At 38.7% G+C, this 24,554-nt stretch overlaps 1 protein-coding gene and 1 long non-coding RNA gene across 5 annotated transcripts in view; one reads left to right on the forward strand and one right to left on the reverse strand.

Moving 5' to 3' along the window:
• Positions 1 to 10,011, forward strand: part of LOC116100374 — a 66,585-nt gene extending 56,574 nt beyond the window's left edge. Inside the window, exon 4 of the long non-coding RNA XR_004122563.1 lies at positions 9,964 to 10,011. This is a non-coding gene — a long non-coding RNA (uncharacterized LOC116100374). The remainder of the gene's footprint in view (positions 1 to 9,963) is intronic.
• Positions 1 to 23,917, reverse strand: part of Crb1 (crumbs cell polarity complex component 1) — a 175,534-nt gene extending 151,617 nt beyond the window's left edge. For 3 of the 4 annotated variants that reach the window (XM_031384176.1, XM_031384164.1, XM_031384169.1), the window contains exon 1: positions 23,678 to 23,860. In XM_031384176.1, coding sequence (XP_031240036.1) covers positions 23,678 to 23,747 — 70 coding nt within the window. In that variant the 5' untranslated portion in view covers positions 23,748 to 23,860. Of the gene's footprint in view, positions 1 to 23,677 lie in introns of all 4 variants that reach the window. The other variant, XM_031384157.1, reaches the window with a different exon arrangement.
• Positions 23,918 to 24,554: the final 637 nt, after the last annotated feature.

The raw sequence follows: 24,554 nt of genomic DNA on the forward strand, positions 1-24,554 counted from the left end.
TCTGATGATGTCAAGTAACTTTGGTTTGTGTTGCTTATATTCTTACGCTTGCCCCACATCATCTGGTTTTCTCTACTGCTACCTGCCCTTGCTAAATCTGACTGGAGCCTGTCATTCCTGTGATCCTGGTTGTGTCAGAACTCCTCAGAGTCAAGCTGTCTCTGTGATCCTGTGATTCTTGGATTCTGTGATCCTGAGCTTGTTAGAGCACATGGGAGTGGAGCTTCTTCTGGGTGTTTTGGGACTGGCTACAGAGTTTGCACCCAAGGTCTGCTCAGGGCACTGGCTGGCCCAGACAGATCAGAAGCAACCTGAGCCACTGGGCTGTTGGAGGTCCTGTGTGCCTGGGTCCTGCTGGTCCCAGTTACTCCTGGTGCTGGGACAGATGTTGTGTCCTCCTCACCTCTGATCCTGGGCATGTTAGAGCGCCTGGGAGTAGAGCTTCCTCTGGGTGTTGTGTGCCCAAGGTCTGCTCAGGGAACTGGCCGGCCCATACAGCCCCCCTGAATTTCTGCTGTATCCCAAATGGTAGGGATTTACTCTCATATGTTCATGGTCTCAAATACCAAACTGTGGCCAATATAATGTAATGGGAAGAGTACAGATATATGGATACATGGATTGAAATATCAGTTCAACCAACTTCCATCTTTGTGGCTCTAAGGAAAATGGTCATCATCCTAGTGCCTCAGTTTCCTTATTTTTAGTAGGGATAACTAATAGTCATGTAAACAGTGGGTGACCATATGACTTTGGATCCTAGGCTTACATGTTGGTTCTGCTACTTACCAACCTCTATGGATTTTGTCATGTAAATACTAATATGCCTTAGGTTTCATTTTTGTACAAATGGTACTATTCCATAATATCAAATACCTAACAGTGCTTGGCATAAATGAGCATTATCTATATCTTACTAATAGTAAAAATGCTATTAGTATTTTTGCTGTTTTTATCCTAAAGAACAGAATGAATGCTATACATGAAGATCCTTGAAAAATGTCAGCCAGCAAATAGTTTTTAATAAGTACCACTTGCTGTACCATGCAAGGTACAAAGCCAAACACCTTAGCATCTTTCTGTTAATTAGAGAAGTTCAGTTCACATAGTTGGTGCCTGATAAATCCCACATCAAGGAATAAATTCAGGAAAGGTGATTTTATGATATACAAAAGAACAGTCTTTGTTTTGAGGATTCTAAGAGATACAGGCTCATTGTTATCGATATCCCCTGAAAACCAGTGTATTCTATCTAAGTAGAGGCCGATATCTCCATACTTATTACAGTTAATTCACAGTTTAATATTTTCCTATAAATATATTTTAAATATAGATTTGAATGCTTTGCATACGATAAGCATTTTGCTAGTTTTTTTTAATATGTACTCTCTGATTATTAACACACCATAGATGAAATCAAATCCCTTTCAATCCAAAGATATCAAGATTCCTTGTGCAAGAAAAGCATCTAAGATCCCTACTATATAGTTGGACACCTAAGAATAAGGTTGGACTGCATCTTGATCATAACACACCACATGGTTCTTGTCTTGGGCATCCATCATGCCCACGTCACCTGAGGTGCCTTCCTTCTTTCATTAACCTCAGAAAATGACTAAGTAATGCAAAGTGTGAACATCATTTTTAACTAAATGTCAGCCAATGAACACTTTAATAAGGTTTGATCGTGTTCCTTTGCCATCAGGCCTGGGCTCGGATCTTATTATAACCAGTGTATACTTTAATAATAATAGAATTTTACTTACAGAATAGACTTGCCCTTGTTTGCTGGACATGACAGGACTACTGCACACATGAACGAAGAGCAGCTGTAACATAAACTAAACCAGCACAGGGTCAAACCAGCTAAAACTAGAGCACGGATGGGAGAAGGGCCCATGAAGCCTCACCCACAGCTAAAATGCGATTGGTAGTTGGTGGTTGTTGGGGATGGAATAGTAAATTTTATTTTGGGAACTGGTCCTAGGAAGGCTAACTATGCTCCAATACCCATGCATATAAGGCAGAACTATGTGAATGAAGTATGTTTGTTTGTTTGTTTTAAAGGAGAGAGTACAGGGTGCTAGGGGAGAAAAGTGGTTGTCAGGATAGGAATTAGAGAGGAGGAAATAAAAGTTGTTTTAACCAGCTATACCACTCCTAGGCATATACCCAAAAGATACTGCAACATGTAATAAGGACACATGCTCCACCATGTTCATAGCAGCCTTATTTATAATAGCCAGAACCTGGAAACAACCCAGATGTCCCTCAACAGAGGAGTGGATACAGAAATTGTGGTACATCTACACAATGGAGTACTACTCAGCTATTAAAAACAATAAATTTATGAAATTCTTAGGTAAATAGATGGTTCTGGAGAATATCATCCTGAGTGAGGTAACCCAGTCACAAAAGAACAAACACAGTATGCACTCTCTGACAAGTGGTTATTAGCCCAGAAGTTTGGAATACAGGAAGAACAACCCACAAATCACAAGGAACTCAAGAAGAAGGAAGACCAAAAGGTGGACATTTCATTCCTTCTTAAAAGGGGGAACCAAATATCCATGGAAGGAGCTGCAGAGATTAACTATGGAGCAGAGACTGAAGGAAGGGCAAGCCAGCCTAAATATAGCTATCTCCTGAGAGGCTCTGACAGTACCTGACTAACACAGATGTAGAGGCTCACAGCCATCCATTGATCTGAGTACAGGGTCCCCAGTGAAGGAATTAGAGAAAGGACCAATGGAGCTGAGGGGTTTGCAGCCCCTTAGGACGAACAACAATATGAACTAACTAGTACCCTCAGAGCTCCCAGGGTCTCAACCACCAACCAAGGACTGCACATGGAGGGGTCTGATTGTTCTGGCAGCATGTATATAGTAGAGGATTGCAAATTCGATCATCAATAGGAGGAGAGGACCTCAGCCCTGTGAAGGTTCTGTGCCCCAGTGTAGGGGAATGCCAGGGCCAATAAGTGGGAGAGGGTGGAGTGGCAGGCATGGGGAGGGGGGAGGCAACAGGGGTTTGTTTTTGTTGTTTTTGTTTGTTTCTTTGTTTTTTGAAGGGGAAACTGGGAATGGAGAAATTTACATGTAAATAAAGAAAATATCTAATAAAAAAGTGGGTTTAATCAAAAGACACTACATATGTATGTATGTATATACATATGCATTAAAATCCTGAAAAATAAAACATCAAACTATTAAAATTTAAATGTTACTTTTAACATAAAATGTCTGATTTTCTGGTTCCTTAAGATCAATGAATAACCCTATCACTTCATTTTCTTTCTATAGAAAGATTATGGGATATGGAAATGCTATATTCATCTTATAAATGTAGAATTTTGTGGAATGTCAAATTATTTTACTGGTTTTGTGCATCTAATATGTAATAGGACAGAATGCCACGGGACTTCAAGACATTTATCTAAAAAAAAAGTCAAAGAGGAGGAAAGAATCATGTAAAGAAACATTGAAAAGGTTATCTCACCTGTTCTCCCAAACATCAGCGTTCCTCTGAAGCACAGAGTGTTGTTAAGCTGTGGCTTTAGCACGTTTGGGCCGAAGCCTGACATTTGTTTTCCTAGGAAGCTTTCAGCTGCTGCTGTTGGCCGAGAACTACACTGCTGTAGCACATGTTTGTTCTACCTCAGTCTACCAGAAGATGGATGTGAACCATGTATGCAGTGAGGGTTCTACTCACTACATGAAAGGCAAAAGCCGGGGGTGTGGGAATGCCTCAGCCGGTGGAGAAGGCACCTGCTATCAAGACACTGAGCTCAATCTCTGACAAATGGTAGAATGAAAGAACCAACTTCCAAAAACTGTTTTGAACAGCCATGGCACATGTACACACACACACACACACTACAATAAATAAATGAACAATAAAAATACACCAATTGTCAAAATTAATTTTAATATATTTAATTTAGCCAAGTATACCTAAAAATTTTTTCATTTCAGTATATAATCACTACAAAAATTACTTAGATAGAATGGTACCATTTGTATTTTCTTTGAAATCCTATGTGTACTTTATACTTTCAGTACACTCCAGCTATCAAAGCCACGTGTGACAAGTGGCTGTTGCTGTAGGCAGTGCAGCTCTTGATGTTCTCATGTGCTTGTAGAAGCATCTAAGTCCTAAAGAGTAATGCAGGGTGATGACTGTGCAGTAGGTATTCTTTCTCTGTAATTTAAACATGTTATTTCAGTATTGTTATAGGTACAATTAAGGCATCTCAGTGAGCCCCATGAGAGTCATTTGTAAGGTATTCTCAAATAGTGCACATTCGCAGAAGCTCTGTGCAAGGCATACTGTGTTCCCATATTGCTGCAGTCTTGTGGATCTCCGGCCCAAGCAGTCCCAGGACTTACTGTTGCTAAGATACAGTGTAAGAGTCATCTATGTATCCTCAATGGTTCTTCATTTCTTTGAAATTAAAATATTAACTCTGTAAGTTCAAACATTAGGCTTTTTCAGTGTGTCTGTATATATATGACCTGTGTATTCAGTTAGGATTTTACACTTACTTTTACTGTCCCATATGTGTGTGTGTGTGTGTGTGTGTGTGTGTGATACATGAATGTGTACATGCATTGATCACATGTATGTGAGCACACATGTGTAAGGGTGTATGCATACGTGAGTGCATGTGCTTACAGAGGCCTGTTTGCCCACCAGATTTTCACAAGGGTTCTGGGGATCTGAACTCCAGTCCTCATGTTCATTGTTTGGGCCACAAGTGCTCTGACCACTGTGTTGTTTGCCCAGTCGCTGATTATACACTTTGCACACTCCCATGAGTCTTGAATAGTTCAGAGAATACATGCTGATTGTTTTGCTCTTCTGGCTAATTGGTTTCCCTGGGGAAATTGGTTTTGTTCATTCTATGGCTCACTACACTTGAACAGAGAGAGACTGATTTGCTTCAGTCAGATCTCTCGAGGTTGTGGACGGAATCTGGGGGAAACCCAGGTTACTGTGCCTACCAGCTAACTTGGAAGCTACCCTGAATAGATTTCATTTTCTTTATTCAGCTAAGAGTTCCTTGGCACAGAGCACAACAGCTGCGAAGCCACAGTGCCTCTGGTCTGGATATGATTTGGAGGTGTTTGATTGGCTCCCTGCCTGACGCACTCTGGCACATGCTGTTTTAAGCAGGGCCTTGGTGCACACAGACATGCCTCTGGTCTTCTGCACAACCTCACAGCACACATGCAAAACAGAGCTCGATCTCAAGAGGACCTGTTTGGCAAACTCCTCTCAGAAGGGGAAGGCAAGTACATAAGTAATGAATTCTGAGGCTACGTTGCTTAGCATGAAACACCCAGGGAAAAGGAAATACTGATGCTTGAAAACCCCCAGGGACATGTCGGGGTCCTGGCATACTTCTGAGAGCTGGAAGAGACTGTCTCATATACAGGATTGGCAGCTGAGCTAAAGGAAAAGCATAAAGGCCTCTGAATGGCTCCACACTGGGTGGGGAGAGTGCATAAGGAGTCAGATACCACAAAAGTACCTGATCTTCAACACCATGGCCATGACCACCTCTATTTCAAGGGCATGCCTTTGTCCTAATAATGGTTTTTTGGTTTTGGTTTTGGTTTTTTTTTTTTTTTTTTTTTGAGTTAATGGGAAAAGAAGGATAAAGTCTAGCAAATTCCATATCTTTAAATTGAACATATTAATGGAAGTTTTGTCTAATGGTAGTATTTAAAGGGATGTTTTGAAAATGAAGCCTGTACATTACTCATCACCGTGTGTACCTCCTAACTGACTCTTTAAACTGAAAGAAGGAAGCCTAAATTTTCATCTTCTTTAACTGATAGAATGACTACATTTAAGCCTTCTGTCATTATTTCTCTTAAAAATAGTTCCCAATCCACTACCAAGCAGAAGTCTCATGTCCTGTGCTGGTTATCGATCGTTTGAACATTCACTTAGAAGCTTTGAATAATGATTATGAGTGAGATGGTGCCTTTGTTCTGTTCTGTCTTATTTTCCCACACTAAGATAAGTTCAGGCAAGTTAGTAAACTTCCTTTTATAACATTTACTGAGGTATTAGTCAAATAGGGATGGATCATCCATGATTTAGAGCATTTTGGGTGGTATAACAACATTTTCAAAGTTAATCTGCATACAGCAGAAGTCTCTCCACCTGTGGCAGAGCACAGCCAATTGCTGGTGTGTGTTATTTCACTACATCAACTGCCTTTGGACAATCTGTGTGAGAGTTAAAAAGATTTTATACTCTACTATAAAATAGGTTTGGTGGGGTTGCTCAGTGGGTAAGGTACTTGCATCCCAGCTTGACCACCTTAGGTCAATCTGGAATACCCACACAATGGACAGACAAAACCGACTGTCACAAACTGACTTTCTAATCTCCACAGGCATGCCACACTCACATAAATTACAAATAAGTAAATAAATATGCAGTGAAAATGTGTATCTTTCACAAATATTCTGTATGTTCTAAGGATATTTTCTATGTTTTATCTCAATTTCATTTGTAGAAATAAAGTAGGAATGCTATAGGTATCCAGAAGTAAAGGAGCCTAAAATCCCACCAGCTCAAGCCAGGACTGTATAAAATAATTGATCGTTTAATCCTCAAAAAATTAAAGTGATAATTTCAAGGTTCTGTCAAATAAACTATGTGTTCCAAGAAGATGCCAATCCTAGGTATAAAAGGGTTAAAAAAACCCACAAAGAATCCATTTGCCTCTGGTCCATTTCAAAAGCACCCTATCATGTTGTTATAGAAACCACTTGCAGGTGGAAATCCCCCATCATGATTATTGCTATAGTAACCACTAAATGACAAGAAGCTAGTCTTTCATCCACTCGCCATCATCCCCTTTCCAAGATGGTTTTGTTTCTACATGTTGCTGGAAACAGAAAAGAAAGAGTAAATTTAACGAGGACAGAAAATGAATGGAAAGGGCTCAGTCTAAGCAATCACAAGAGCAGTGGAGTCTCTCTGCACTTTTCAGAGAAAAAGCCTTATGATTCTTGAAATGAACTTTTAAATTGTTCACCCAATCATGTGCTTGCTTACTTATTTTATTTATCTGAGTTTAAGTTCAGAGTATTTGAAAAATTAAATGTAATTTTTTTTTACATTTTAAAATCATCCTTTAAATATATAGAAAAATTTCCAATAATATGCCTTTGGCTAATATGGTCTCTTATTATGTGTCTAACTTGCCAAGTTAAATCATGTTAAATCCATAAGATTATCTCTCATCATAGTTCACCACAAAATATTATGGTGTTTTTTCTATCTATCTATCTATCTATCTATCTATCTATCTATCTATCTATCTATCTATCTATTTATCTATTTCTATCTCTAATCTCTATTTCCATCTCGATGTCTCTCTCTGTCTTGGACTTCATCTCTTTATGTAATAGATCACCTTACATGTTGCTAAGTTGCAAATCTTTTATTTGATACATACATCCAACTCTGACTTTGTAAAGTTTAAAATAAACTTGAGAAGATATTGCAATGATGCCAACAAAATGTAAGACATATTAGCCCGGTAAAGGTCATAGACATTAAAATCCATGGTCCTAGCACATTGGATGGGAAAACACTGTTGCAAATCAAAGGCTAATATTCAAATACTTGATTCCTGGATAAAAGTCAAATGCTACCATTCAGCCACAATTTACCTCCAAGATAATCATAATAGAATATCTGCAGAAAGATACAACCATCATCATTTTCTAAATATTTTATTTGAGGAAGAATAACTTATATTACTCAAGTCAGAATAAAAGAGTTTCTGAAATCCCTGATATAATAGAGAGATACTTGGAATAAGCTGGGAAACGACTCACTGCATTTGAATATCATTTTTATTAATCCCATTCTTCACGGAAACCTAAACTATGTGTGACAGTTGAAGCTACTGCTTCCTGCTTTTGGCTGCTGCATTTGTCTGGATGTTTGTATTTATGGGTTATATTTCAAATTGAGGACCTACATTAATATTAAATTAAACATTGACTCTGATATTTGTCTTGAGCCATGTGGGGCTTTGCACATCTCAGTTATTTTGCTTCTTATACACTTGTTTTTGATTTGTGCGGGAGTAGGGTTAGGGAAATTCTCTGAAACTGCCTTTTGTTGGGGAGTGTTAACACCGTGTTTTCAATCAACTTAGAATGATTTTAAAACAGGTACTATGATCAAATAATCAACACTACACATGAGCAAGTATACGTTTTTGTGTGTGTCCATTTCGATTGCAACACCTACATGACATATTTTTCTGTGATAGCTCCAACCAACGTTCATGACCACACTTGCAGTAGCCCTAGATCACATGTAGCCTTGCTCACATGGATATGCTTTTAGGACAGACCACTTGGATAACCAGTTCTCGGACTTGTTCCTGGGAAAGACTGATTCTTTTCTGCCAGTGGTCATTAATATGTTTTATATCAGGTAGCCCTGGCTTTGTGTCCAAGTTCTGCTGACTAGATCTGTAAATTGGAAATAAATACACAGTTTTCAAGGAGTTAATATAAGGACTAAGTTAGTGATTATGTTGAAAGTCCTTTCCCACGTCTCTATCACAACATGGTTATTTAATAAGTCAGAGCTCTCTCTCATCATGTTTGAGATATTTAATTTGTAGGGCTTAGATTAAAAATTGTCGAGGTAGGAGGAAAACACAACAGTATAATATAATCATGTCATGAGTTTTCCCAAAATTATTTAATAGCCTCGTTGTTTTATAATCATATTTAATAAATGATGTTTTCTTACTCTAGAATCAACCAATATAAATATGACTCGGCAAAGAACCACATTAACAGTTGCTACAGAAAGGAATGCCTTCAAGACCCTGTAAAGTTAAAAGTAATAAGGTCCATGAGCATGAACTGCAAAGACCTGTCTTTGATATTTATCATGCAGAGCCAAGCCTTCTAAAGAACGAGCTAACATAGGCTTAAGGAACACAGAACAGAAAGACAGAGATAGATAGGCAAGACATAAGGAAGCTGCCTGTTAGTGGGAGAAAAGCAGAAGCATTATTGTGCCTGTCATTCACTTTCCTGCTAATTGACACACACCAAACATACCTCATGAATCTTCCTGGTCCTGATTCCCAACAGCGAATCTGTATATTAAACCAGAAAGCTGAAAGAATGTATGGCTCTTTCATTATAACTTTTGATATTCATATGCATGTAGTACTTTTTTTTCAAGGTCTGACATTGTACAGAAGTGGTTTCAAGCTAAATTCCACATAATTATCGGTAGAAAGAATCACAGATGCTTTGAAAGGATGTTGGTATCGGTGTGGAGGATGTGAATCTTCAGTGTTGCAGACAGTGGGGTGCCATTGTAGGTTAAGAACTGTACTAGTTGGTGAATAGAAAGTAGTTTTTGAAACATTTATTTATTCTATATATAGAGTTTTAACTTAGATTTTACCAAATTGGAGTTTGAAAACTGATGACATTTGTTCTATTGGAGTATTATAAAGTATCCATTGCACATAGAATGCATGATTTTTGGAAATTCATTATAGACATTGAACAAGCAATGAATTTCTCAGTCTACCTACCACCTACTGTTATTTCCAAAGGAAATTTGAGTTGTTGTTGTTTTTTGGTAATTTACAGGGAAAAGAACCTGCACGATAATTTTTTGATAGCATATTTCTCTTAAGAATTCAAAGTATGTTGTCTTGGTTAAGAAAATATCTTTTTTCCCAAGCTTATTCAAAATAGTCACATATTTTATTTAAAAAATGTATAATTTTTTACTATTTTAACTGTTTTGAATTTTATTTAGATATGGTTAATAAATAATTAATGTATTTATGGTGAATACTATCATTTTTGTTATATGAGTTTATTATAAAATGATCATCACCATCTAATTGCTAATGTATGTGTATTGTTTTTTATTTTACTCACATAGAAGTGTGCACATGTGGGCTGGTAAGATGGCTCAGCTGGTGAGAACACTGACTGCTCTTCCAAAGGTCCTGAGTTCAAGCCCCAGCAACCACATGATGGCTCACAACCATCAGTACAGCTACAGTGAACTCATATACATAAAATAAACAAATTTAAAAAAAAGAAGTGTGCACAAGTGTGTATGTGTATATAATGTGGAGATGGAGTTTCATCTGGCCATTTCTTGTCTCCAAACAAAGCTTCCATCCACTCCTGGAACCGGGTTACATCCAATTGAGTTGTTAGCCAAAGAGGTCCTATGGAAACCCCCAAACAACCCAGGCTGTTGCTCTCCACAAAGGGACAGGAAGGCCCCAGTGCTGAAGAAACCAGCTATACAACTCACTGAATATGGCACAGTCTAACGGGTGCTACACAGAACCTTCGCCCTTTTGTTCTAGTGTCCTTGTCAAAGATACTTGGCTCATTATCAAAAGAGAAATGTAAGTACAAAACCAACCACAAACCTTTGATCTAAACTGCTGACCTGCCTGTAAAATATGCGAGGACAATGATGGCACAAAGCTGGAGGGTGTAACCAAGCAGGATCTGATTTGACTTAAGGCCCGCTCCAGGAGATGGAACTCAAACCTAACACTGCTTAGGTGACCAAGAACCAGAGATTAGATAGACCAAAGACCTACGGTAAAACCAAGTACTACAGGTCTTAAAATATATATAGTCATAAAATTACTCCAAAGATACTTTGTTCTACTCATAGAAGAGTGCCCTTACTGAGGAATCAATGAGAAGCTTCTTCCTCTTGTAGCAGATGGGAAAAAACAAAAACAGAGACACACAGAGAGGGAGAGACTTCGGCACACACAGCTCTAAATGGGTCTCCATCAAATTCCTCCCCTCAGAGATCAGGAAGCCCTGACGAGGAGGCAGAAGGAACATGGGAGCCAGAGGGGATGGAGGACACCAGGAGAAAAAAAAAAAAAGCTCTCTAAATAAACTGAGCAAAAGTTCATAGGAACTCATCGAGCCTGAAGCAGCAAGCACAGGGCGTGCACTAGTCTGTACTGTTTGTATATTATAGCTGATCTGCTGTTTATATATTATAGCTTTCAGTTTCTTACTTCTATAGGACTCCCGAGTATGTGAGCAAGCGGGTCTCTGACTTGTGTGCCTACTCTTGGGCTCCTTTCCTTCTGCTGGTTGTTTGTCTTGTCTGATTTCAACATGATGGTCTTTGTTTTGTCTTATTATATTTATCTTTGTTATTATCTCTTAGAAGGCTGTTCTAATGGAAGACAAAAGGGGGTGGAACTGACTGAGAGGGAGGAGGATAGAATTGGGAGAAGTAGGGGAAGGGGGAACTGTAATGAAAATATATTGTATGAAAGAAAATTTTATCTTCAGTAAAAGAAGAAAACTTCATATTAAAAGAAAAACAAATTCATTGTCATGGCTTTCACATTAGGGGGAGAAAAAAACTCTAAGAAATAAAAACCTTCTGTGAAAAGAAAATAATATAAAAGCACAATGTACCTGAAACTTTGGACACATGAAGGTAATTCTAAGAGGCAACCTCATACCACTAACTGGCTATGTAAAACTGGAGCCATCTTACAATAGTAACTTAATAGTACAACTGGAAGCTCTAGAACCAAAAGAAGAAATCACACCCAAAAGGAGTAAATGCCAAGAGATGATCAAACTCGGGGCTGAAATCAATAAAATTAAAACAACAGCAACAAAACAATACAATACAAAGTTTTAATGAAACACACAAAAATGGTTCTTTGAGAAAAATTAATAGATTGACAAACACTTAGCAAAATTAACTAAAAGATGAAGGGGAAAGATCCAGATCAACAGAATTAGAGACAAAAAGGGGACATTAGAACAAACACCTAGGAAATTATTAAGGACATATTTTAAAACCTTCTACTCCACTAAGTTGGAAAAAAAATCTAAGAGAAATGAATAAATTCCTCAATAGGTACCACCTATCAAAGTCTAATAGAAAGTATTAATTAAAAGCATCTCAACCAAAAGCCCAGTGCCAGATGGTTTTAGTACAGAGTTCTACCAGGCTTTTAAAGAAGAAATAAAACTGATGATGCTTAAATTATTCCACAAAAATAGAAACAGAGGAACATTTTGCTTTATGAGCCCATAGTTTTACCTAATACACAACCATTTAAAGAACTAGCAAAGGAAGAGAACTGCAGACCAATATGCCTTATATACATGGACGCAAAATACCCAATAAAATATTTGCAAGGTGAAACCAAAGATACATCAAAAAGCAAATCCACCATGATCAAGTAGGCTACATTCCAGAGACGCAAGATGGATCAACATATGTAAATCTATAAATATAACCCACCATAAAAACAGACAAAACCATGTTGCCATTTCATTAAATGTAGAAAGGTCTTTGACAAAACTCTAACACCCTTTCATGATAAAGGTCCTAAAGAGAGGAGGGATAAAAGGGACATACATCAAAATAATAAAAGTGATTTACACCAAACTCACAACCAACATGAACCTAAATGGAGAGAAAATGAAAGCATTCCCACTAAAATCAGGATCAAGACAAGGCCACCCACTTTCTCCATATCTATTTAATATAGTACTTTAAGTGCTATATAGAGCAATAAGACAACTGAAGGAGATCAAAAGGATACAGGTAAGATGGAAATAAATCATCTTTATTTGCAGATGTATATGATAGAATATAAATAAGTGAACCTAAAAGCTCCATCAGAAAAAATCCTACAGCTGATAAATACGATCAACAAAGTAGCTGAAACATACAAAATTAATGCACAAAAATCCATAGCCCCCCTATATGGAAATGACAGGGGCAGACAGAAAGAAATCAGGCAAATAATGCCTTTCCTGATAGACTCAAAAAGTATTCTGGGGTAACTGTAACCACACGAGCGAGAGAATTTTGTTTTCCGAGGCAGGGTTTCTCTATATAGCCTTTCTAGGGTTGCAGTCGTGTCCTCTTTTACGTGGGTGCTAGAGAACTCAGTGAGATCAACCTGCACAGTAAACACTATCTCCCCAGATATGAGTATGATCTCAAAGGTGAACATCAGCTGTAAAGGAAAAATGCAGCCACTAAACTTCAAATCTCAGCTACTAAATTAAGGAACATACTAAATCGCTGAAAAACTTGAGAATGTATAAGTCAAGTTAACAAAAGAGAGACAGCCAGGCAGTGGTGGCTCACGCTTTTGATCCCAGCATTTGGGAGGCAGAGGCAGGCAGATTTCTGAGTTTGAGGCCAGCCTGGTCTACAGAGTGAGTTCCCGGACAGCCAGGGCTACACAGAGAAACCCTGTCTCAAAAAACCAAAACCAAACAAACAAACAAAACCAAAACACAAAAAAAGCAAACAAACAAAAACCAAAAACAAAAGAGATACAGTAGGAGCTCCAACATTCTAAACTGAGCTCCAAGAGAGACTGGAGCAAGCAACAGGAATGATGTGCAAATTGATGCATCTCAGACTTTACTTAAAACCACATGATCTGTGAAATGTCAATGTAGAGAGTTTCAAAGAGTTTGGGCAATAATAGGTAAACTTAGAAAGATACATACAAATATATATCATAGCAGTCAAAACACATTTACTTAAAGGGGGAATTTTGATTGTTCATAAATAAATTCACTAACTTTGCATAACTACTAACGAAATGTTCCCTATGAAAATTACATGACAGGTACTAAGCTTGATTTTTAAAGACAGTTTAAAATGGAAGAAAAACAGAGAGCTGTGGAATGGCAGCCACCTGTGAGATGAATTATAGCTGAGAAAATCTACAGTCGAGTTCTAGCACTGTTGCCCATTAGAACAAATAATAAATGACTTTGATAATTAGGCTCCAGATTTATTTTTATAATATCTGGATTATGAAAATCATTTATTCCTAAAGCTATGGTCTTTGGAATTTTACCACAAGTCACATATGAAAATTTCCATTGAACATATAAAGTATCATGATGTTTGAAAGTTTACTCATAGCACTTGCTGCTGGTGACGAATACATGACATACAGTCTGTAATAGTTTAGCTTAAGCAATGGGTTGCTACCTACAGGTGGAACCTATTCACAAAATTGACTCACGACTTCCCCACTGAATCCCTCCTTAAAGTTGAATGATTTCAGTTGTCCGTTGTGTTCTTGTGAATGTTTCCCTTCTCAAAGCCAGAAGTCTGTTATTGATTCCTCATATTTATTTATACCAGGGTTTTGGGTTCAAGGGGAACAAAGTTTTAAATAGTTCAATCTACCAATGTTTAGGAAGGTCATATAACATTTAAATTGACACTTCCAAATCTGACTGCATGAACAATGGCTGTGTGAAAACTATTCACAGTTAAGAAAAAAAGAGAGATGCTGTCAGTGGTGCCACAGAGCTGGGAGCATGCAGGGTGCTTGTTTCTTCCTGGTGGGTATTTCAGACTCCTAGGCCTTCAGGGACACCCATTGCCAGGATGGCTTGGGTATTTCAGACTCCTAGGCCTTCAGGGACACCCACTGCCAGGATGGCTTGAATGCTCTCAGCCATGAAGCTTTCAGATTTGTTCAAGAACAAATGGTGCATGCAACACAATCATGGGTGGAGTCATTGATATTGTTTTGGGTCCTACCAACTCCTGTGGAAACTATGGACAACAAAGGCTCCTGAGAAAACTGAAGGTGTCAGAGCCACCCTTTCTATTGCTGCCTTGTGGCAAGCAGAGGAACTTGTTTACAAAAGGGCATGCTGTGTGTGACTAACCCAACAATACATTGTGTGCTAGCCCGCATTTCTTTGACCCGGGCTGTGAAGACCCTGAAATACGGGACATTCTTTTTCAAATTGCCCATGAATCGAATGGTGATTCCTTAGTTGAGAATTGTGGAAAATTCTGTTCATATCGGAACATTTCTGTGGATGAGGCTGAGACTGCAGGAAAGTATGTGGCTCACGCAGCAAAACTGATTTGACCATAGTCCCTGCTTACTTCGGCGGCCTAAAGACACAAGCCACTAAGGATGCTGGTCATGTATCTGAACTTGATTTGCTTCAAGTGATAAATGAAACTATAGCTACTATTTTGGCCTGTGTTCTAGATGAATGTAAAGAAAAAGTTGTTGTTATGCATAATTTCACATTTCTAACTTAGAATTTCAGGAAGTTTGTGTTTGCAGTGACATCCACATTCAAGGACACTTCCAGAGATGAAGACTTTGACCAGGGCCTTGTTATGACACATGGTAAAATAGTCCTAGAGACAGATGGGTCAATTTGAACTAAGGTGGCATGGCATTTCAGACTGAGGGAGGTTTCTGATAAAGGTAAATAAGGATTCTTCTCATTTACGCAGAGTGCCTTCAACCTGCCATGCTGTGCAATGGGTGCTATGGACACAAAGATAGGATATGAAGCTGCCTCAGTTTGAAGGCATTGCCACATATATCACTAAGAGGGCTATTGTTCCATACTGGAAGTTATGTAAGATGCAGAAGTCAGCAGAGTGACATCCACATAGGAGAATGATCTTGTTGGTGGCATCACCCAGATGCTCAAGGTTCAGCTGTCTCTATAAGACTTTTTTTTTTCAAAACAGGGATTCTCTGTGTAGCCTTGGCTATCCTGGGGCTCACTCTACATGGCCTCAGGTCTTGCTTGCCTCTGCCTCCCAATTGCTTGGATTAAAATTGTATACCACCACCTCCTGACTTTTTTTTTTTTTTTTTTTTTTTTTTGGTAAAAACCCAAGCAAAGTTGTCAATCCAAGATGAGATTGCAGCAATCAAAGCCACCATTGAGGGAGGTGTGTTGGATGACGGTGTCACAGATACGCTAGTCACTCCTGTCTCTGGATACACAGTCTCTGAGAAGTATCTTTACTAAACTTTTTGAATGAACACCACTATTCCAACCAAAATGAGCAATTTTTTGGTTGCATTTTCTATAGTTGGGAAAGACTCATGTAGAGATTAAAGTGTGTCCAAATAAGAAAGAGAGAGAGAGAGAGAGACAGAGAGACAGAGAGAGAGAGAGAAAGAGAGAGAGAAACAGAGAGACATAGAGAGACATAGAGAGACAGAGACAGAGAGACAGAGAGAGAAAGAGAGAGAGAGAAAGAGAGAGATTAGGAAACAACAATTTTTGGCCAGTTTTTTGATTGGAATTCTACCGAGCCTCATGGAGTTCTTAGACTGAAGTTATATTGACATCAGTGTCAATGGGGTTGTACCTGTTTCTGCCAAGCATAGGGCATAGGAGGTGATCAACTGATTCTATTCCAGTCTTTTGCTGGATTATGAAAAGATGATATTGAAAATATGGTTAAAAGGCAAATAATTGTGCTGAGGAAGATTGAAAAAAAAAAGGAAGGAGTTGAAACAGAGAGTAAGGTTGAAGAAATGATTTATTGTACAGAAACCAGGATGGAAGAACTCAAAGACCTGCTGATGAGTTCAAAAAGCTAAGAGACTCCCAGGAAGAGAGGATTCTGCTGTCTTTAAACAGAAAACACAATGCAGGCATCATGTTCCCCTTGGCTCTGACGCTCTTCAAATAGTAATGAAAAGATGGAATCCCAAAGGAATGCTCTGGAAGTGCTGGCATTCTGGGACAGAAGGAAGTTCAAAGGAGGAGAAACAATAACAATAGCTGTGCAATGCGAAGGCAAAAGGGGAACCATTGCTGAGGGCTGGGGGTGAGGGTACTTCCTGATCAGAAAGGGACAGACTGTGGTCATTTTACTGTGTTTTTGTAGTGTTCTCAGTAATATCCTAATACGTCTATTAGAAAATTCATTTAGTAGGCAATGAATCCAGCAGGAGTAAGTTCACGACATTTTGCTCCTAGCTTGTTATTTTTCTGCGGCATGTAAAGAAAGTTCAAAGTAGGTGGACTGTTTACTAATCATCATAAAGATACACCTTTAGTTTATGCTGATATGACCGTATTTTCAAGGGGGTAATGAAACTCATTTCAAACACAATGAAGATAGTCTGGTTTGGAATGTGAATGTGATCATTCATATCAGATAGTTGTTGGCCTAGAATAAAATAACCTGTGTGTATATGGATTTCTCCCTTCAACTGAGCCTCTTTAGGCAAGCCATCTACCTGTGACTTGTTTGTAAGTGTGGAAGCCAGATCAGTGGAAAGCGACTGTGTTAGTCATAGCTTTTAAAATGAAATAAGGTAGCAATAAAGTTCCTCATAATCTTAAAGCACATTTTTCAAGTTATCCTCTTGATTGGCCTGGGTTTTGCATGCATATCCTTGATGATTAGCCTTTTTAATCCATTCTGGGTTTGAAAATAATATGAGGAAATATATAAAGACACAATGTCTATATAGTCACACACATAAAATATATATAAATAAAATATTTACATATCCAAAGTATATATTAAGTACTTTACAGAATAAATTTTATTTTCTTTGTAAGCTATAATTTCATGAGGAGCTTTGAATTAATCCTGATCATTTGTCTAAGCCACTCAGAAAAATGCTCAACAGAGAGAAGAATAACAGTATTAAGGCCATATGTTACAGGCCATAAAGCGTAAAGCTACCCATGAGCCATCTATCAATATGAATGACCATCAAGTTTGAACTTTAGACACACTGAAAGGGTACCTGGTAGGCTAGTGTTGACATGGAGCCTTTCAGTGTGGATATGATTTTATCTCCTCTTGCTCTTCCTTGCCTAGGAGAGCACTAGCTGATGTCTATACATGGCCTGGGTCTGTTCTGAAACTTAAGGAGTTGTAAGAGTGAGGCTGCTACATACAGAAAATGTTCTAAATAAATTAAACAGCATCAAATCTCCATGTTGGCAATGTTCCATGGAGAAGCTGCCAAGAGGAAGCAAGAAAAGAAACAAACAAACAGACAAAAAACTGGAAAAAATAGAGTGAGTGTTGTGGTTAAAAAATAATCGGGGGTTTCTATCCCACCTTTGGTCATTTAGTACCCAGATAAAAGAAACAAACCTTTTTAATTTATAATAAGACTTAATAGTACTAGAGCTGGGAAGCTATCAAACCTCTAAGCTATTTCATCTACCTCTCTATTAATAATCCCAAGATGTGATTTTTCCATGTTCTGCCTGGGTTATTCTTACTCCAACTGGGCAGCCTTCATGGCCAGTTCTCACAATCCCTTGCCCCATGGTGTCTTCTCTTCTCTCTTCACTCTCTGTTCTCTGTCCTCCGGATGGTCTCTGCCTCAGCCCTGGGAACTGAAGCTCTGCCTAGTCTCCTCTGCCCAGCTCTAGGTTGTAAGCGTCTTTGTTCGACCAGTCATCATAAACTAAGGAGCATCACTTGGTGTACAGGAGAATCTGCTTCTTCCTGGGGGCAACCAGATCTTGGAGAGCTGGTATTTAGCATTGCAATACAAAGCAGCAGACCAAACCTCAACAAGTAAGGCTAATTACTAGGTTTATATAGATTAATCCTTTAATTATTTCATGATTACTTTAGGAAAAATATAGAATTAAAGTCAAATATCAAAACAGGCAGTAGCTAGCTGAAAGTAAAGCCATATGTAAAATCAAATTAATGAATTATCTGCATGAAGTTACTGGTGGAGCCGGGCAGCGCACGCCTTTAATCCCAGCACTTGGGAGGCAGAGGCAGGTGGATTTCTGAGTTCGAGGCCAGCCTGGTCTACAGAGTGAGTTCCAGGACAGCCAAAACTACACAGAGAAATCCTGTCTCGAAAAAAACAAAAAAAGAAAAAAGAAAAAGTTACTGGTGTGATCCACCGCTGCTTTTACAAGCAGTGGTGCTTCATTTGTTAAGACACATTTGCTTGTCTGGAGCTAGTCTCTCTGCAAAGCAGTGCACACTGTTCTGAGAGAATAAATCACTAACTCAGCCTCATTAGCACCCTGTTCTTTCCAGTTTGCCTGAACGCAGTTATGTAAAAGTTTCAAAATTCAATGAATTTTGAATCCAGAGAAAAGAGTCATTCATCTGGAATTTACTATGACAATGTGAAGAACCGATAAGACTACCATAACAAGGTCAGCGGAGGCCACACACCAGCAGCTCCCAGTGTTGCAGATTTCACTCACAAGGCTGAGGCATCAGTTAAATTTGTGAGCATTTTTAAACTCAGAGTAGCCTAAAGGTAACATAGATACTTGATTATCTGGGAACATTTTCTCTTTAAACAAATGCTCCCAAATCCTGCGAAGATGATTTTTGTAGTTATCTCCACTCTAGCTGATTTCTTGCTAACAGTGTCAGGCTGCACACGTCAGCCTGCACAAGTCCTGATCACTTATGTTTTGGCTTTTGTGCGCTTATATGTTGCTTAGATCCAGACAGAGCAAAGGTTGAAAATCTCATTTGTGTCACCTTATAGCTGTGTTTTGGTACACCCTTTAATCTACCTTGCTTTAAGTATACTAGTGAGTTTAATAATGGCTGCTATGTAGGGCTTTTTAAACTTGAAGATACTACTAACATAACTGGTACCTACTCTAGTATCCTCTCTTTGCATCAGTCCTCTCAAATTGAGCAGAACACCTAGCAATCTCTCAAAGTCTATAGGTATGCCCCTGCCTCAGTACGTCTGCATTAGATATATTCTACAGAAAAAAAAAATGCTACTCACTATAATTTCCATAGTTCTCCTCTTTATCTCATTCTTTGTTTTTCTCCACTGACATGTACCACTGCTTCATAAGTACATATTTTCCTTATTTAGTTATTTGATCTAATGCTGCTTGTATTATGCTAATTTGGCTCCCCCAAATTACTTGCTTAAGAATCCAAACGTCTGCATGTAAGACACTGAGGGCTACCCCTAGTTGGTTCTGATTGATAAGTAAAGTTGCCAGTCAATGGCTGGGAAGGACAGACAGAGGTGGGAATTTGGGGATTTCCAGGCTAGGGAGGAAGGAAGAAGAAGATCTACCATGCCAGAAGGAAAGGGAAGATTTCACACCTAAGAAGGTACTGGACAGAGAGCATAGCCACCATGTAGGAGCTGGGGAAGAGTGGACCCAAGAGGGCTGCCCAACTGGGTCCGGGGCAGCAAAGACAGAATATAGGTTTTAGTACGTAATAAGTTGAGAATATTAGAGAGGGGTGGATTAGCTAGTCACGTAGAGGTTAGGGAGTGGCCTAGCCATTGAGCTGGTTAAGGTATATCAAAATATAAAGGCTGTGTGTGTGTGCGCGCACGTGTGTGTGTGTGTGTGTGTGTGTGTGTGTGTGCGTGTGCGTGTGTGCGTGTGTGTGTGTGTGTGTGTGTGTGTGTGTGTGTGTGTGTGTCTTTCATTCAGGAACCTAGAACATTGGGGCAGGTAGCAAGGAACACTCTGCTTCTGAGGCTGAGATCAATTTAAATATTTATTTGGGTACTGCTACAAGCTAATTTTTGTTGTCTATTCTAATGAAGAAAATATAAATTTCACAGCTTTAGAGATTGAGGATCTTTTATTCAATACATTTCAAGCGAGATTTTTGGTCTCAACTATTTGACCTCGACTATTTAATGGTAAATTAGTAGACTAAGATGAAGTAAAACTTATTATAAACTGAGGAGAAAATTACTTAGGTATGAAGAAGCAAAAGCTCCTTGCCCACTTGCATTATTGGTAAGCACTGTGGCTCACACTGCTTTATGAGCATCTAACTTACAGCGTCACTGTCAAAGTTCTAAATCTTTCTGCAAATGTAGAATTTTAAAGCATAAGTGGCTATTCCATAGTGAATTACATCAGGCTTCTCTGATCTTTTGAGAAAATTCAATTATTTCTTAATAATAGCACTAAGGTTGGATAAATCAGACCATGTCCTATCTTCATCCTATCTTTCTGGAAACACTCTTTATGAGGACTTTATTCAAATTCAGTTACTTAATAATTGCCTCTCTCTCTTCTCTCTCTCTCTCTCTCTCTCTCTCTCTCTCTCTCTCTCTCTCTCTCCACAAGATGCTTTTTAAGCTTCTTTTATGTTGTTCACATAATTCTAATAATGGTTTTTCTCAAATTACATTCCTGTTATATGCACTGGTCATGCTCTGAATATAAATTAAAATAATTCACATTAATCTAGGCATGACAGTTGCATAGAGAAGATTCCATTTTTCTCCAAAGTTATAACAGAATAATGAAAAGGAGACACAAATTGCTATGTAATTGAAGGCTGCTTTAATATGGTAGCTTCTTAAAAGCCTCAAATAGCAAGCTAATATCAAGGCCCCAACATTTATTAGAATGGGCTCTCATTATTTAATATAGCTACAAAATAATGGGCCACAGGAGAGTCTCACACCAATAAGATTCTCGCTTAATACAGCAGAAGCCAAATGAGAAGACCCTACTTGAATTATTAAAATACACCTGATCCTATACGGCTGAATTAACTTTGCAAAATTCTGGAACAGATATAATAACAATCAAGAGAACAGATTCTTGAAGGCCCAACTCAGGGGAATGGCGGCCCACCTACCAACTGAGGAACAAGAAGTAGATGTCCCATGTGGAAGGCTGCCCTAACATTCTTCATGTTGTGCATCCTTAACTGCAAGAACAGAAAGAGAGTAGGGCGCTAAGAATGAGCAGCATCTGTCTGACAAGAAATCCAGGTACAGCTATGCAGAAGTGATTTAATCTGGAGCCAGTAACAGCTCCTTCCTCTTAAATTTAAGAGAATAAATTTCAAAGTATGAATAAAAACTAATATAATACTAGCTTTCAAGTAATAAAATACTTAGTAACTAAGTTTTCCTGTGTGCTTGCCATGTTCTGAGCTGAGACCACTCAGTGGTATATTGTCACCACTTGGGACTAGTTCATGCCAGTTGAGAGAATACAACTCTAGAGACAGACCTTCAGCAGAAAGATCAACAGTTCAAGGCTCAACTTCACTACAAAGGGAGTTTAGGGCCATTTTGGAACTTAGTAAAACCCTGTTCAAAATTAAAAACTTGAAAGGGATAAGGAAGTAATTCAGTGGAAGAGTACCTACTTAGCAGTCATGGGAAGCTTAGATTTGAACTCTAGTATCACACAAAAAGGAAATTAATGTTAAATTTAATTTATTGGGTGTGTGGTGGTGCAGACCTGTAATCCCAGCACTGGGGAGGCTGAGGCTAGCAGTCACAAGTAGGAGGCTAGCCTGACCTATATAGTGTGTTTGGATCCAAGCAGACCGGAGTTACTGACTGAAACTCTATTGTCCCCAAGTAGTGTAAACTATATGTTCTGAGTACAAAGGCAATTCTGTTACTCCCTGGCAAAAAACATAACACAGATAAAAGGCCACCTGCTTGCTTAAAAGCTCAATAAAATGAAGCTTCAAATTTACTACTTTAAACTCAAAAAAAAAGTTTTGCTGAAGAATAAATGAAGTAGTTACAAATATTTGTTTAGAGTCTATTGGTAAAGAAAAATGAAACAAAGACAGTGTATGTTCCTATACATGTTCTCTTTTAAATATTTGCATGTATGAGAAGTTACATATATGAGCCCTAAAGAACACTCTAGATAATTTGATTAATATTGCACAAAATGACAAAATTCTTTGCTAACAAAGAAAATGGCATCATTTTTCATTTGACGTCTCCCTTCTGTTTGTATCCTCCCGCTGTGTATAATCATGGGGACGTACCTCTCTCCCACTGCCTGTTACTTGGATCCCATTATAAGTTTGGAAGAAGACGAGCAACTTTAAAATTACAACTCTTTATCCAATACATCTCTGAATTTCTTTTCCTCCGTGTGCTTTATGATGAGCGTTTTAGTATTTATTTGAAGTTTGATCTGGCTTTTCTAGCTGTCCCAGCTGCCAGCAAGTGTACCTGTTTGTGTCTTCACCTAATCTTAGCGGTTTGTTAGAAGCTCACAGCACTGTTGCAGCGACAGAATGTGACCCAGATTACCCACCACTGTGTTAATGCCAGTGGTCTCACACAAAGACAGCTGCTCTTTGCCTTGCCGTATTGATATTCAGATGCAACTGACTCAAATCACATGGCCCCTCTGGCAGGCACATGCTCTCCTTGTCTTTTTTTAAAATGAGTACAATAGCTACAGGCCTTCATAAACACACAGCTGGGGCCATTCTCCCTGATTCTCCATACTGCCACACACATAACAAGATTATCAGGGATGGAAGATGGTGGGGGGGGAGGCATCACTCTTGTTTATATTTGGGGAAGTTTGCAAAAATGATGTCTTTATTTATGAGTCAGAAGCGCACAACTATATGACTATTTCTCTAGTGGTGGGGGAAAAAGTACAGTTTTAACCAGTCTCCTTTGAGAAACCTTGAGACTGCCCCCCTGATTACAAGAACAAGTGTTGCAATGCAGAATTATTTATGTGTGAAAACATAGCATATGAGAATAAGAGCCAAGATAACTTATTAGTAACGTCTCTTTAAGAAAGACCAACTATAAAGTGCCAAAACTATTTCACAAGTGTGTAAATACAAAAAAGAAAAATCTGTTTCCTTGTGGCCTTTTCATTCCATTTCATGCTCTTCAGTCAACAGATAAAACAGCCTGAGAGCCTATTTACTGTAAATCCAAAGACCTGGACCAAAAGTACTGTCTTAACCATAGAGCACTTGCTCACACCTACAAGAAACAAACACACCCTTTCTTGCAACTATATGAAAGAGCTGCAATAAGCCAGGAAGAGAGGTAGGGGGTCAGAGACTGCGGAGGGCTTACTCTTTATGCAGATGAGCAGTGAGGAACTGAGGTACAGGGTGAGAAGGGAGGCAGTTTTCTTGAGCTTCATGGTCTTCCTTAGAGAACACCCTCTGGAGTGCTGCTGAAGCTATCCGTGTTTGGCTCCTGACTCCTTCCTGTGTGGTTCAGAGAAGAGCAGGTGCCTTGGAAAGCCAGGATGCCACCTCTGTCCCACCCCTCCCAGAGTTCCTCCTCAGACTTAGATTCAGAAAGCACTTCTGTTTCACAGCACCTTACGGACACAGGACTGGTAACCAGTCAAACCTGGAGCAGAGTTTTCCAGCCTGGATTGGATTCGTGCCCCCCTCAGGCTTTGCCTACCAGTTTTCTTCTGTGAACAATGCCTCCTGAAAAGGCTTTATTTTAGGATAGGGTCTTTGCTTGCTCTTAATAGAGAAATTAATTTCTTGTGACAGTCTTGGCACATGATTATCTTGATGTGGCTACTTTTAAATAAACACTCTATATTTTTATATATTACATTCTCTTTCAAGACTCTGTTTACAGATTAGTAACCTTTTCTGTTTCTAAACCCTACAATGACAGTTCAGCTGTTGATAGGGTAGAAAAATTATAAGAAAAATAAGCTATCACATAAAATTGGCTAAAATTATAGAGACAAGGGGGTAGTATTTCTTTCAAGTGTTTACACTTTGCTCATGAAGTTATATCGTCTAGTATTTCTTGATATTTTTTAACTTCATTAACTTATGCAAATTAATAGAGGCAAAGGAAATCCCTTAACAAAAAATGGAATGCTGAATTCTGTGATTGGTATTTGTGCTAGTACATGTCTATGCTTTTTATATAGTAAGTTTTGGCTTTGTAGCTTAAAATGACTGATTCTGTGTAAATC

The sequence above is a fragment of the Mastomys coucha genome, unplaced genomic scaffold (assembly GCF_008632895.1).
Source record: "Mastomys coucha isolate ucsf_1 unplaced genomic scaffold, UCSF_Mcou_1 pScaffold1, whole genome shotgun sequence".
NCBI lineage: Eukaryota > Metazoa > Chordata > Mammalia > Rodentia > Muridae > Mastomys > Mastomys coucha.